The 16627-nt window shown below is 33.6% G+C and overlaps 1 protein-coding gene across 7 annotated transcripts in view; it reads right to left on the bottom strand.

Annotated features, from left to right (window-relative positions):
- TCF12 (transcription factor 12) overlaps positions 1 to 16627 on the bottom strand; it is a 411875-nt gene that overhangs the window by 110298 nt on the left and 284950 nt on the right. For all 7 annotated transcript variants that reach the window (XM_001368229.4, XM_007479687.3, XM_056809540.1 and 4 more), the window contains one exon: positions 11312 to 11376. In XM_001368229.4, coding sequence (XP_001368266.1) covers positions 11312 to 11376 — 65 coding nt within the window. The remainder of the gene's footprint in view (positions 1 to 11311; positions 11377 to 16627) is intronic.

Here is a 16627-nt window from a genome sequence, read left to right on the forward strand (position 1 = left end):
CCTCATAAAAATGAAAAACTTGTTCAATAAACATAAAACAAACCAATATCAAAATCTAAACCACAAAATGACAATAGGAAAAAAAGCATAAAGACTACAGAATATTTTGTCCAAAATCTACCTTGAAATGATTTGCCTTCAACAAAATCCCATAAGAGGCACTAACTATGCCATTAATGTGCATAAAACGTTACTGACATATTGCAAAACTCAGGCTAATTTAATAATGCCTGATGTGCCTTACATCATGTTCAGATGATGTAATAATATGTTGCTAAATGAGTCACCTCACATTAGCTTCATGGTGATAGCATAACTGATGGGCCATTAAAAAGAAACTGGTGTAGCAATATTACTGGAAACATTGATGGATCATTTTGCAATTGAATTTTTTTTATTGATCCAACACATGGAGGGTATAGGGCCAACATCTTTATTAACAATGGGTACAATATTTTAAAAATAGTCACAGTCAAAACTAAGTGAAAAATCCATCTATCATTTCAGCATAAAGTATTGTACCCTGCTATTTTTTTTTGGTACAGACTGAGTGAAATGTAATTAAGGCCACACAGCATGTGGTTGACTTCCAGGCCATTATATCTTTCAGCAATCATACATTTTGTAGAGAAATGACTGGCATCAATTAAATTCCTACCTTTTAGATATTTTATAAACTTGAAAATCCAAATATACAACTTCTACTAAATTCATGTTTATAGTACATGTAGGCTAAGCTGGGCAACACCAACAGATGTGATTATACTTGTCTAAATTGATTTTAACATTGCTATTTCTTCCTCATTATTTATTCCATATCATCTTTCTGCCATTATCTGAAATTCTTTTTTCTCTTATGTTTTTCTCATTTGACTATTAGTCTGACTTTTAATAATAGCAATAAAAATGATAGACTTTCACCTTTCAGAAGCTTCACCAAGTTCTCTTTTCATAATCAAAAGCCTCCCAAATGACTCTTAATTTTGATACTTTAAAAAATGTTTATGAGGAATGGTTTCTTAGGTAAAAAAAAAACAGTTTCTGGCCTTGATGGAAAATACATATTAGGTATTCAATTTCCATTTCTCTTAGGATAGATTTTAAAAGCAACTCATTCAATTCCTTACAGGAAAATCTGACTGGCTAAATGGATCTTAACATTTTATACTTCTCAAAATATACATCCTGAACACATAGTATTCAACTGTGTCATTAATCATTTATATCATATAATTCAATAATTTAAATATGAGTACAGTTAACAACAGATGCATCTGTTTATATGTGTACCAAAAAACCCAAACTTTTTGGAGGAGCTTTAAAAATAACAAGTTAGAGCTTTAAAAAGAAACGATGTGTCCATAAATGTATATATGTATATTTCCCTTGCAGAAGCAACTAGGTGGTGCAGTGGACCTGAAATGAGGAAGATTTAAAGTTCAAATGCAGCCTTTGACATTTGCAAGCTGTCTGATCCTGTGTAATTACTTAATTCTGTTGGTCTCAGTTTCCCCATGCATAAAATGGGGACAATAATAGCACCTAAGTTGCGGGTGGTTGTAGGGAACAAATGAGATAATATTTATATGAACTGTGCAAACCTTAGAGGGCTTTATAAAAATACTAGATGTTAGTATTAACCTTAGCACCATAATCAAAAATCTTATAGCAACTTGTAAAGAATAAAGGTAATACTATTCTCTTCTACTCTTTAAAGATGAGAAGCTCATATTCCAACCACTTTCCTCTGTCATAGTCAACATTAACAACCCTCCCATCACATATTCAAACCACTGCCAAATCTTATCATTTTCTCCTCCACATCTTACGTCACCTCGACTTCCATAGCACCATCTTCATTCAGGTTATCATCATCTCTTAGACAGACTATTGGAAAAGCTTCCTAATTGCTTGTCTTAAATTTCTCTCTTCTCCAATACATCCCTCCAAATAGCTGCCAAAGTAATCAAAGCATTTCTTTGGTTCCTGGCATTTAATAAATGCTTGTTGACTTGACTTGTTGTATAAAACATATGTTAGACCATGTTTCCCTTTCTTGCCTCCAAAAACTCCAGTATAAATTTTGGTGTGTGGTTTTTTAAAGCTCTTCACAACTGGCTTCATCCATATTACTTCTCTCCTTACAATTTGAAGTCCAGTGAAATTAGAACTTTTGCTATTTCTTAAATATAGACACCCCAACACCCCATTTCTGTGCTTTTTCACTGGCTCTCTCTAAAATCTGAAATACATTTATACCTCAACTTTACCTCTTGGAATTCTTTTTTTTTTTAAAGACTCAGCTTTTGGGAAAGAGCTTTCTTTAAATTGGCCTCCTTGCTGATATTCTCACCAGATACTTCATCTTTGGACTCTGGGCATTTTCACTGGCTGTTCCTTATGCTTAGAATGTTCTCCCTCCTCATTTCTACCTGCTGGTGTACTATAAGTCACAACTAAAACCCCAGCTTCTATGAAAAGCTTTCCTTCTGCTGATTATCTCTCATTTATCATACACACACAAACACACACATATGTATGTATATGTATTTATGGATACAGTTAGAGAACAAGTTATATCGACATGTTATTTTCACTTTGGTTTCCCCAATGAGTGTGTGAGCTACCTCCCTGAGAGCAAAGGCTGTCTTGTTGCCTGTCTAATATGCTCAGTGTTTAGCAAAGAATCTGCAATAAAATGTATGTTTAATAAATGTTTAATGACTGATTTCTCTAACAGTGAATCTCCTGGAAATTGCATATTTATTTTTAAAATATGTGTACCTGATATTTTCCGGAAAAGAATGCTAACAACTGGGGTGAGTATTAAGAAAGAATTTATGTAGGGGTTAGCATCTAAGTTGAGTCTGAGAGGAGCCAGCATTCCAAGATGCAGAGTTAATTGTACAATAATAATAGTTATCATTCATATAGCACTTTAAGGTTCACAAAATACTTTACAAATATTATCTCATTTGATCCTCATAACAACTCTTTGAGTTTTATTGAGTATTATTATCCCCAATTTACAGATGAGGAAGATAAGACAGATAGAGGTTAAGTGGCATATCCAAGGACATGAAGCTAGTAAAGAGCCTTAGGCTGGATTTAAACTCTTCCTGATGGCAGGTCAAGCACACAGTCCAACAGGGATACAACTTGTACAAAAGCATAGTTTTAAAGAAACAAAATATTGTGTATGGAGTATATCAAATAGGTCATTTTAGCCAGAATGTAGAGTGTGTGATGGGAATAATGTGTATGGAAATACAGGCAAGAACCAGATTGTGAATTGCTTTAAATACCCAATAGCGGAGCTGACATTTTATCTTAGGGGCCATAGGGAACCACTAGAACTTCTTGATTAGGGATAATGGAATAGTCTGTCATGTGCTTCAGAAATATCAATTTGGCATTTGTGTGGAGGATGAAGAGATGAGGGAAGATAGTGTAGTCAGGAAATCATATAAGAAAGCTATTCCAAATGACCAGGTGGGAGGATAAGAGGAGCCTGAATGAGGGTGCTTGTGGTGAGTAAAAAGAGGGGGCCATATGCAAGAGATGCTATTTAGGGGGAATTGACAAGACTTGGCAACTGATTGGATATGGTGTGCGAAAGAGAGGGAAGAGTTGAGGATGCTTCTACAGTTGACAAATGGCCTTAAAAGATTTGTTCTTTTGAATTTACAACATATATAATAAACTTGTGTATAAAATATGTAATATATAATAATACAATAAAAAACTATAGCCTTTTTCCAAGCAAGAATTCTTTTTTTATAATGGCAGTCTCATTTTCATTTTTATAGTATACTAAGTTCATGGAAATAACTAATTACATATCAGGTTTTTCTTTAAACTCTTACCTTCCATCTTAGAATAAATACTAAGTACTGCTTCCAAGGTAGAAGAATGGTAAGGACTAGGCAACTGGAGCCAAGTGACTTACCCAGAGTCACACAGATATATGTTTTTAAATTTCACATGCTATCTATTCCTGATATAAACATTAATGGAGAAAAGTGATACAGTTTTCAAAAAGCTAAGTAAAGAAAAAATTCACTTTCTTTAATACAATAGATGGTATGTAATGGTATGCAACCAAATATCATGATTGAAGTGGGAAAGGCCACTGATAGCATATAATAAAAGTCCTGTAATTGAAGGTGCTGGATGCAATTGTTCCAGTTATCTAGGTCAACACAGAATATAGAATGCTAACTTGGTGGAGTCAGGAAGACTTGAGTTTAAATCTAACTTCAAACTTAATAACTGTGTGACACTGAGCTTGTCATTCAGCCTCTTGACCTAAGCTGCTTATTTGTAAAATGAGATGGTTGGGCTAGATGGCTTCTAATTCTTCCGACCTTTGCTCTTCTGGTTATAAGACATCCTCAACACTTAACTTTTCCTCATCCCACTATACTGAATCAGTTGTTAAATCTGGTAGTTTCTTTTCCTCCACATATCTTGGATACATTTCCTTACTTACATAGTCTGACCATAGCACAGATTCTCATTACCTCTTGCTTAGATTATTGCAAAACTCTCTGGCCTCAAATCTCTCTCCTCAATAAAACACCCTCCCCATAGCTACTATAGTAATTTTAGTAAAGTTAGGTTTAACCATGTCAGCTCTCCTCCTCAATAAATTATAGTGGATCCCTATTGCTATAAACTCTTCTGTTGGCAATTAAGGTTTTTTGCAACCTCCTGGTTCCTTTCTAGTCTTTTTTTTAATAATACATTTATTCCCACCAGGTACTTTAAGGTGTAACCAAACTATCTTGCTTGCTCTTTCTCACACATAACATTCCATTTTAAAATTATGCTTTTGGACTGGTTGTTTCTCTTGCATAGAATGCTCTTCCTCATTTCCTCTCCCTCTTAAAATGCTATCTTCTGTAAGAGGTATTCATTCTCCTGACACCCAGATATCAGTGCCTTCCCTTCTAAAGTTGCCTTCCATTGACTCAAATTTATCTTTTATATGCCTCTTTATGTTACACAATGCTTCCCACATTAGAATATAAGCTATTTGAGTGCAGAGAATGTTTTTGCTTTGCCTTTGAATACCTAGTACTTATCACAGTATTTGAATCAGTTAGGGACAGGGAAAGGATCTGGACCTGTGATTTCACTGATATAAGGACCCCTTGGGAGAAGAAATCTCTCAACCAATACAGGTCAGTACCTCTTCTGCCAAGTAATAATCTTAGAGAGTTGCCTAGAGCAATGGAAAGTAAAATGACTGATCCATGGTCACAGAGCTATTATGTTTTAAATTTAGAACTTGAACTCAGTTCTTCTTAGCTTGAAGCCAGCTCTCTATCTACTTACTGTGTAGTATTGCTTGTTATCATGTAGTAAGTCATTAGTAAACACTTGTTGACAGAGAAGAAAAGAGTTTGGACTTTAACATTAATTATGTACTTAACATGTACAAGTAAACATGTTTGAGCTTTTTGAGGATCCCTTCTTTTTCTCAAAAGGGAAAAAATCTCAGTTCAAACTCTTAACTAGGAACACATATTATGAGTCATTTCATTTCTAAATCTGTCTGGTTAATCAATATTAATCTGACAATCCTTGCTCTGATACTTGAACCAAAAAAAATCCATCTTGAAAAAGGGTTGTTTTTTTTTCCCCTGGCTAGTAGAATCCTAACTTCACATACTAGGTATTGGTCAAGAGTACAATAATGTGCCCAAATGCATTATAAAGTTCATTTATTGGAGGGGGGTGATGGGGTTTGAGAATAAGGGAGTAGGTCTTTGGATTAGTTCTCCTTGGTCCCAGAAGATGGAAGTAGGAATAAAGAGTAAAAGCTGAGTTCTAGAATGAATATAGTCTTTATAGGTAATCTAGTGCAATGACTTCATTTTAACTTCATTTTACTGTGGCCCAAAGAGATTAGGTAACTTGCTCAATATTACATAGACATTAAGTAGCAGAGTTGGAATTTGAACCAAAATTCATGATTCTTTCCAATCCATTATGCTTATTGCTTAGCAGTTAGTCATCTGAAAATGGTGCAATTTGACTTTCAAGAAGTAATGGTTTGGAACAGCTAGGTAGTATAGTGGAGAGAATGCCAGACCTGGAGTCAGAAGAATCTGGGTTCAAATCCGGCCCCAACCCTTCCTATTTTTGTGTGACTCTGGGCAAGTCACTTAACCCCATTTGCCTAGCCCTTATCTTTCTCTTTTAGAGTTGTTACTAAGAGAGTATGGGTTAAAAAATGAATGGCTTCCCATTACTGATGGTATTGGGTTAATTATTTGTCAGAAGAATAAAAAAGGAAATTCTCATTCAGGGACAGGTTGAACTAGATGCCATTTGACCCCCTGACTCCTCAGATTCTGTAATTGATTATGATACTAACAAAAATAAAGAGTTCATTAATTGGAATCCAAAACAAGCCTTTTGACACCCAAGAACTCAGTCATTTTCTTTGGACAACATACGATTAATTTGTCCCTCTCTTACATAGAATTCAAACGTGTGGTTTCTGAGCTTTCAAATGCAAGCCGCTGACAAAGACAAATAATGAACAAGATATAGTTTCTAAAATTAACACCAATTTTACAAATTGCTTAAATATTATAGACAGTGACTTATTTGGAAAACATATTTACCACTTTCTTATTTACTCTGCTCTAGATAAGAAGCATGAAAGTCCCAGCTTTGTTGTTTTTTTTTTTAAAATACTGCAGTTGTTTGTCAGCTGGAATATCAATGAGAATTTAGTAGTACAGACATAAATAAAGCTTTGTTTCATCTGTGCAACAGAAATGAAAGAGAAATCCCAGGATGTTACTTCCTCACCTAGGAGAGGCTACATTATGCCATTTCAAGTCCAGGTATAAGACCAGTACTCATGCCAACTCTACAATTAACAGTGAAAAGTTCCTTCACTGTTTCTATATATTAAAAAAGTAAGGCATTGATAAAACAAAGAAATTCACTGGAAGGAAAAAAATGAGCAATTATTATGTACCTACTATGTGCTAGGCACTGTGCTAGACACTATAAATATTATTTCATTTGATCTTTGCAACAACCCTAGGAAGCAAATATAATTTTTATACTCCTTTTTCCAGTTGAGGAAACTGAGGCAAACAAAGGTTAAGTGACTTGCCTAGAGTTCACAGTGCTAGTATCTCAGGCTGGGTTTGAATTCAGATCTCCTTGACTTAGCCCAGCACTTGCTGCACTATGGCGCCACCTAGCTTTCTCACTGAAAAAAAAATTTCATATGGAAAGTCGTCTAATTAGCCTTTTTAAAGTTTTATTCATGAGAAAAGAAAATGGTGCCATCTGAACATGTAATCATCAAAATGTCTTTGTTTCTGTGTATATTCAATACTAGTCTCAAAGTAGCCTGTAGCATTTTTTAAAAACCCTTACTACTTTGTCTTAGAATCAATACTAAGTATAAGTTCCAAGGCAAAAAGAGTGCTAAGGGCTAGGCGACTGGGTTTAAGTGACTTGCCCACGGACACACAGTTAGGAAGTGATCACTACTTGCCCCTAACCTGTAGAATTTGCAAAATGTATTGTATTTGAATGATATGAATCAAAGACAGCAAATTGTTTAAAAATTAAGAGATAAAGTACCACACATTTACATAAAAAAATTGACAAATTATTGAATAAAGTTATTCAGTATAATATTTTTCCATGCACACCCAAATTTATTATTGAGTAAATTCAAAGAAATCAAACTGTATCTAGTCAAAATTAAATGAACTGTTTTCCTTTATTCTGCTTGGCTTTCATAATGATTTCTATTTCTGAGAGGATCTGAACATGTTTTGACAATGTCTTAGTCAAGTAAATATGGGTGGTAAAAAGTGAATATGGAAAGGAGGGAAATATGAATATGGCTAGCAGTTTGTAGGCTAAGAGAAATTATGTTGAACATAAATAATTATATATATTAAGTAAGTATAAATAAGTAAAATCTTATTTATGTATTGTGATAGAATGATAACTGAAATCCATGTTAACCCTAAATCTCATTTTTTTCAATAAATTCAACCCATTCTCCCATAACTTATCAAAATTCATTGTTTCGAATCTCATTTTAAAAAATTCCAATATGTTGAGAAGGTGCTAATGAAAAAAGAAATAGTTGCATGAAAGAAAATAATGTCTGAATCATTTAATAAACTCCTAAATAACAAAAAGCTGATCATTTTTGATGACTATGCAGCAACCTATCTGGGGCACCTCTCTTATTTGGCATTTCAGATAGTAGGCTGGATATTCAAGGGATAACGATTGCTACCTCAATATCAATGATAATCTTTAGATCCACACTCCCAAGATTATAGCTCATGAGTGCCCATTGGTACGATGATCTTTAATAGTCATCTAAAAGATACCAGTAGCTCCAAATAAAGGCACTTACTTAAATAGTAGCTATACAACATCTTTCCTATAAACCTGGGACTCACTTCCCTACAAATATAGTGTCAGTGGGAAGAGCAAACACAAAGTTAGAAGGGGTAGTGAGGCATATAAGAAGGGAACAAATGTGGCCAAGCTAACTCGTGCTTCTTGTACTACAGGTTGTTGATGATCTTTCTCTTTCCTGTGGCTCAGCCTCTCTGCTGTACAAAGCTGCTCATCTGAGCTCTCTGGGCTTGCTCCTCTCAGAAAGCCAGAGAATTTGACTGTATGGCTGGTTTTCTTCTCTGATGCCAAACCCTGAAGATGTGCACTATCCTGTCCAGTCCCTTCCTCTGTGTTCCCTACTGAAAGTAATATCTCTTCCTCAAAGAATGCAAGATGCCATGGCAGAGGAGGGTGGGGAAATGGGAGTTATTCCCTCTTTTCCCCAAGGTCACATTCCACCAAGGTGCTTCTTACCTCAACTCTTGATTAAATTTCAGACCTGGAAAGACTGTTTTTTGAAGGCCAACAGAGGAATGGCAAATCATTAATTATCGAGTGACAATCCTTCTCTTAAATTTCATTAGGGAAAACAATTTGTAAAGGGTAACAGAATATAGATATATTTTGGTATTTCTTTTAATGTATTAATGCCTAAACTCTCTGCTACCTTTCAATCTGTGATTTCATTAATTAGGCTGGGGAAATAAATTGCTATTGACTAACATTGCCACCACACTGCCGCTGTTGTTTACTTTAGGCTCAGAGCTGGAATCTAGATGAAAACTAAATTCTGTCTCAATAGGTAGAAAGTCTCACTATAATTCCAGGATTAAATAGATATAATATCTATGACATAGATATTATTCTAGGATTAAATAGATATAAATAAATTTATTTATTTGATCTACTCAGAAAAGAGTATGTAAAATGAGGTTTCATTGCAATTTTGTATTTATAATTAAGTGAAGAAATTTTTTCTGTCAATACACATAGGTATACAAAGTGCTTTTGGTTATATATAAAAACCCAAGCTTCAGAAGAATGCTAGGTAACAATAGCCCTAAGACTTAAAAACAAAGTGTCCCCACCCTGAGGGTAATCAAAAAGCTGGAGTTCAAAGATATATTACACAGCCACCACAAATTTGTTGTTTGCTATATAGTACTTTACATTTAAGATGTTTTTAGTTTGTTTTTATTAGCTATTTCTCCCAAGATTATATAAAAGAATTTAATATGTTTTGCAAAGGTGAAGAGAATATGTAAAGTTAAATGATCTGCGAAATTCCCACATTAGGAAATGATGGTTGGAGTAAAAACCATGTCTACAATCATGCCTAAGGCTCAACCCAAATATCAAAGATGTTTACTTACTAAATTCAAATTTATATTATGGAATTCAGTTACAATGCTGGAGATCTCAGATCAAATCACAGAAACACCTCATAGTTCTGCACAAATAGCAGTTTCTGTTCAAAAGTGATCAGGGTCAGAAGGGGTTTTAGTTCTATTGTTAGCAAATATTACTATAAAAGTAAATAAAAGCTGGTAATTTTTTAGGTCAAAAGAGTATTATTTCAATTTGAGAGATGAAAAAGTCCTTAAAAGGAAAATGAAAGGCTCAGACTTCTATTCTTCTCATGAACTACTGTGACCAGGTCAGTCATATACATGCTCTATCTCTTTGTAAAAGGAAAATGGCAAAACTCATGATATATCTGACAGAAAATGACTAAGTGATTAAGCATTAAGGAATATCATAAGCCACTCTCTATACATATGTATAAGCCAATCATTGCCAAGATCAACAAATAAAAAAACCTAAAACTGATGTAGAAAAATGCACATTGAATTCAGAAGTTGTTTTTACCAAAAATAATACATTCCTATTTGTACACATTGAGAGGTTCACAGTACACTGGAAAGAATACTAGATTCAGAATCAAAAGACTTATATCTGGATACTATGTCTGCCACTCATAATCTCTGAATGGCTGTATAAAGAGTCATTTTACCTATGGTTCTCAATTTATCTGTAAAATGAGGGGTTTGGAGTAGAGAAAAAAACCAAGATAGATATAAAGAAAACCAAAGAGTTGACACAAAATAAATTTAATATTCCCCATCCTTCCCATTTTTAAACTTTGGGTTTGAATTTGTTATAAATCTTTCTGCAGGTCAGCTCTACATATTCAGTGCCAATAAATCTTCTTTTAAAGAAGTAACATAGTAAGCAGTAGGAAATAGGTAAAATGTGAGAATTAAATAATATTAATGAAGAGCTCTAAACAGTGCCAGGCCCATAGGAGCCACTTAATAAATGCTTATTAAAAGAAAAATGATGTATCCTGTCCTTAAGGACAGTTCTAAGAAACACAAGAGGATCCAATACACATTTTTTCAAGTCAAACAGAACACTTAAATACTGCAGATTCTTGGAAACTATTTGCAAGGCTTAAATAAAAATATCTGAGATTGTAGGCTTCATTCTGTAAAAGCAAATTTTTCACATTTTGTACCAATAAGTGGTGGGTTTTGTGTGTTAAAAAGCAGAGTGAAATGTAATGGTTGCATTTCTAGAAAAAAAAAAGGTACAATTTCCAGAAAATAAGGAAATTGCTACTTAGTGGAATTAATGTCAAGGTAGAACTCTAAGAATTCTCTGAAGATAGAATGAGGACAGGGAGCCTGTTGAACCAGGAGAGAGAGAGTTCTTTAAGCATCGGGAGTTGCATTACATTACATTATAGACATTGTACTTAATTGCTAAATAACAATTATATTCAGCCATAAATTAAATAAGAATGAAGAAATAAATTGAATAAATCTCTATGTTTTCCACTATTAAAGCCTTTATTTATCCACAGGGGGAAAATCATCTCACTTCCTTCGGTATTCACTAAACTTACTTGACAGCCTGGTAATCCCGTATCTCTGCTGTACAGGGGAAATGAGCCTCTCTCTGACGTTTTTCCTATAAAACAAAAGAAAATAATTTGATACAAAAACATATCATTGATTGTTAGACAATGAAGTCAATCTCTTGGTATAGTTGTAACCTTGGATTTGGGAATTGAAAGGGCAAAAGGAAGAGACAAAAAAAAAATAACAGTAAAGAACTAAGAATTAGGTATCATTCAATTCATATCAAGAATTCCTTACTTTCTATAAAATGTTCCACATTTAAAGTTTACTCTACCCTGGTGTAATTAAAAAGTAAAATGGATCTCTCTGACTCACATGCCAAGAAAAACATCATCAAAAATATTTGTTCAGTTAGATAACAAGAGAAAGTAGTTAATGGAAAGATCCTTTAAGACTAAATTTCCTTAAGGAACTGGTATAAATAGCATGTTAACAATTTCTGATTAAATGTGTTTTAATTAAATGTGTTTTAATCAGAAATTAAAGAGAGAGACAAAAGATTCATTAAAGATTTTTTAATTAGGTAAGTTCACCTAAAGGACATGAAGTATATTTTGATTTTTAAAATTATTTTATTATGAACTTAAAAATATCAAGAAACGTGAATATTTCTTTATATAAAGTATAGAAAAGAACAATGTATAGTAAACTGTATCTCTATTACATACACCTGAACTTTTAAAAGTATATATTACAAGTTATATATTAAATTTACAGAGCAGTTTCAGCAATGTCCGATTTATTTCTGTTTTCTTGGGAATTTACTTCTGCTTTTCTCCACTGTTTTTTCCTAGAGTTTCATTGATGCTATTTTTTTGTATGAAAAATTGTAAAAGTCACATTTAAAACAAAACCAAATTTGGTTTACATACAACTTTTCAGGAACTCATTTAATATAAAGCACTGCTTTCAATAAGAGCTGGGGTGAATTCACCAATCTTTGGCTCTATACTTCCAATTTCCATCCACTTCAGGTCACAAAACCATGAATCTACTTGCTAATACAGTGTAACACATCAAAATTGATGGGAAATCCTCCTAGACACAAAATATGTCAGATCAGGAAGGCAGGAAGATGGGAAAACTGTGAGGACAAATGCTAAGTTCAGATCAATGGAAGAAAGGCAATTACTGAATAAAAACAGAGGAGAGCTCCACATTTGGATGTCTAGTGTTGAAGATGCAGAAAATATAGCAAAATGAAATTCATTTGTGAGATGTTATGTCACTCTCAGTAAATGGTTTGAATTTAAAGAAAATGTTGCCTTTTATAACTAACAGTTTGGTACTCCTGTCTCACATAATTAATTACTTGGCAGCACAGAATTGGGAATGCTATTGAACTACATTAACATTTCAAACAAATACCACTCTGCCATTCACTAAAAAATAAAAAAGCAGCCAAAATATGAGGAAGTGACAGAAATATCCTAAGATATATACTAGAATATACCGCCAATTTTTAAATGGTTCAGTCATTTCATCCTTCCTGACCTTCTCCTCATCCACAAATTTTCTGTCTGCCATACGCCATCAATAAGAAAACCAAAGAACAAATGAAGATTTTTGGAAAAATCTATTTTGCATCTAACTGAGCTGTACTAGGCAAAAACTCTTGCTGTACTAAAGGGGACAAAGAAACAAGTAAAAGATTCCCAAACTCATTCCTTTGTTGAATCATAGTTTTCAAATTGCTGTAAACTTTTGATTGTTTACATGGGCAAAACCCATTTAGGGGTATAATTACAGTACATTTTTATTTCATATAATCACTAAAGGTTAAAGCTGAAAGGGACCTGGGAAATCAATTCCAAAATGACTTCATTTTATATTTCTGAGCTGCCTTCCCATTATATAGCAGTGGTACCCTCAGGGAAATCAAATTAATTTTTAACCATGCAAAATATTATCAGGAAGGTAAGTTTCACAAAAACAAAAATAACATATAAATGATAAAATCATTTGTAATTATGTATAAAACTGCTGACTTCTAGAAATAACTACCAAGGCAAAAACAAAAGTTTTTTTTTTCTCTGAAAATTTCAAAAAATCTATTTTACTTTAAAAATGGAGATGTTTTGAAATATCAATATATTACTCTACATGCAATACTATATTACTTTAAATGCATCATTAATTTATTGGAAAGAAGGTTATTTTCTTTACAATATTTTTCCATGGCTACATGCTTGAAGATTCCCCCACCCCTTGGTCTTTCCTCTCCCCACCCAGAGCTGATAAGCAGTTCCTCTCGGTTATACATGTATCATTATTGAAAACGTATTTCCATGTTATTCATATTTGCAGTAGAGTGATCTTTTATTTTTTAAGTTTATTTACTTAATTAATTGATTTAGAATCTTTTTCCATAGTTACGTGATTCATGTTCTTTCCCTCTCCTTCCCCCGCAGCCAAAGAGCAATTCCACTGGGTTTTACATGTGTCACTGATCAAGACCTATTTACATATTATTAATAGTTGCACTTGGGTGATCGGTTAGAGTCTATATCCCCAGTCACATCCCCACTGACCCATGTGATCAAGCAGTTGTTTTTTCTGTGTTTCTACTCCTACAGTTCTTTCTCTGGATGTGGATAGCATTCTTTCTTATCAGTTCCTCTGGATTATCCTGAGTCATTGCATTACTGTTAGTAGAAAAATCTATTACATTCGATTATTCCATATTGTATCAGTTTCTGAGTATAATTTTCTCCTGGTTCTGCTCTTTTCACTCTGCATCAATTCTTGGAGGTCGTTCCAGTTCAAATGGAAATTCCTCCAGTTCATTATTCCTTTTAGCATAATAATATTCCATCACCATCAGACACCACAATTTATTCAGCCATTCCCCAATCAATGGACACCCCCTCATTTTCCAATTTTTTTCTACCACAAAGAGCACAGCTATAAATATTGTTGTACAATTCATTTTCCTTATTATCTCTTTGGGATATAAACCCAGCAATGGTATCACTGGATCAAAGGGCAGGCAGTATTTTAAAGTCCTTTGAGCAGAGTTCCAACTTGCCCTTCAAAATGGCTGGACCCACTCACAACTCCACCAACAATGCATTAGTGTCCCAATTTTGCCACATCCCCTCCAAAGTTTATCACTTTCCTTTGCTACCATATTAGCCTCTCTGCTAGGTGTGAGGCAGTAGTACCTCAGGGTTGTTTTATTTTGCATTTCTCTAATCAGGAGGAATTTAGAATACTTTTTTCATGTGCTTATTGATAGTTTAGATTTCATCGTGTGAAAACTGAAAATGGCTATTTTCTTATATATTATAAAAATTTTTGTTCTAATGGACAAGAGGAATGTCACTTAATTGGGAAATTGACCACATATCTATGTTTAATTCTTTCTAAATTGCTTTTTTACAAATGCTTTTACTAATTAATGTCATTAAGATAAATGTACTAAGTCATCAGTTAAATCTCAGATATTTGATACGGAACATGAAAATGTGGCACTCTACCACAGGTCTTAAATATTTTAGCTATTAATAGCAGAATGTGAAAGAGCAAATCATTGCCCAAAGTTGGTAATATTTTGTTAACTGGACAATTAAAGCAGGATGGATTGAAAATATTAGCACATATAAAAGAGATGAAATTGTTATTACATCTAAAAGTACAACATGCTAAAAAATTTAACTGCTAATATGGGAGGATAGGCTTTTATTAAAACTACAAAACACTTTCATTATTTAACATTTTGCCAACCAAAGAAAAAATACTTCCCAACACAGGAGACTTTTCCCCCCCTATATCAACATAAATTTATCTAGGGTATTAGATTAGCACTGTCCTCTGCACCATTTGAAGTACAGAAAAGCAAATAAATGTCTCTGCTCCTAGAAAGTTTTCAGACTTGGAGGGAAGATAAACCATGTACATGAACAGAAACCATAAACTTATATGATTCAAATAATATGTTGAAGTATTCAAATGTCAAGAACATATGATCTACACAGTACTACCAGAAGTCAAGAAAGGCAGAGATTGATATAACTTGTAACTATGGGAAAGGTTTTCAGAAGAAGGAACAAGGCTTGAAGTAGGTCATGAAAAATGGTAGGAAATGGATTTAGCAGTGGAAACAAAGGCATGATTAAGTGCACAGAGGTAAGAAGATATAGTAAGGAAACAAATGTAACTAAAGGCTGTATTTGGGCCTATAGAGAAATATAGTTGGATAGGAAACTTGTGAATAGGTCCAAGAAAGATTGAATCTATAGCATTTACCTAAATTTTAGCAAAATGTTTAAAAATATTTCATGCTTTTTTTGGTGGACAAGATAACAAGATTTAATGGGCTTAGTGACCTCATGAGAAAGATTTAGAAGTAATGGCCACACTGAAAGAGTAGTCAGTCATGTATGGTCAACTGGGAATGAGGTCTTTAGTGGAAAGTCCTGCAGTTTTTATGCTTGGCCCTTTGTTTGTGTTTATCATTTTTATCAATGATTATAGATACCATGATGACAACCTTATTGCCCCTAATTTTGCCATACATTTATAAAGAATAGCTAAAACACTGAATCCAAAAAACATTTTCTCAAACTGTAAGCCTGGGCTAAACCTAATAAAATACAGCTTACTAGAGATAAATATAAAGTTTAATACTTGGGTTCAGGAATTTCACTTCACATGTACAAGATGGGGAAAACATGGTTGGACAACAGTTTGAGAAAGGCCTTGAGGTTATAAAGGAATCAAAAAAGCCAATGCAAACTTAGGTTGTGTTAAGAGAAGCATAGCAGGGTTAAGAAGATGATAATGTTACTGCATTCAGAACTCATCAGAATACATACAGAATTCTGAGATCAGTTCTGTATTTCACACTTTAGAAAGGACACTGACAAGCTAGAAAGCTTATCTGTATTTATCAGAAAGCTCATTGATAAACTGGAAAATAACCAGAAGGAGAAAGACCTCAAGTCCATGCCATATGAAGATCAAATGAAGACATTTTCTAAAATGATGAAAGCTCTTTGAAAGTAGGGGTGATTGTTATTGTCATTATATCATAGCATGACTGGCATATGGTTGGTACTTAATAAATTGCTTATTGAATTTAATGAAAAGAGTATTTAGCCTGAAGAAGAAAATGCTTAGAGAGGTACATGATATCCAAATACCTAAAAGACAGGCATATAGCAGAGAGATTAAACCTATTATATTTGGTCTAGAGGGTGAAACTAAGAGTGTTAGAAAGAAATAAAATTAGGTTTGTTATAAGGAAAAACTTCATAATTGTTAGAGCTACCCTAAGGTGGAAACTGAAAGTCTCTAAG

This window comes from Monodelphis domestica, chromosome 1 (genome assembly GCF_027887165.1).
Source record: "Monodelphis domestica isolate mMonDom1 chromosome 1, mMonDom1.pri, whole genome shotgun sequence".
NCBI classification, from domain to species: Eukaryota; Metazoa; Chordata; class Mammalia; order Didelphimorphia; family Didelphidae; genus Monodelphis; species Monodelphis domestica.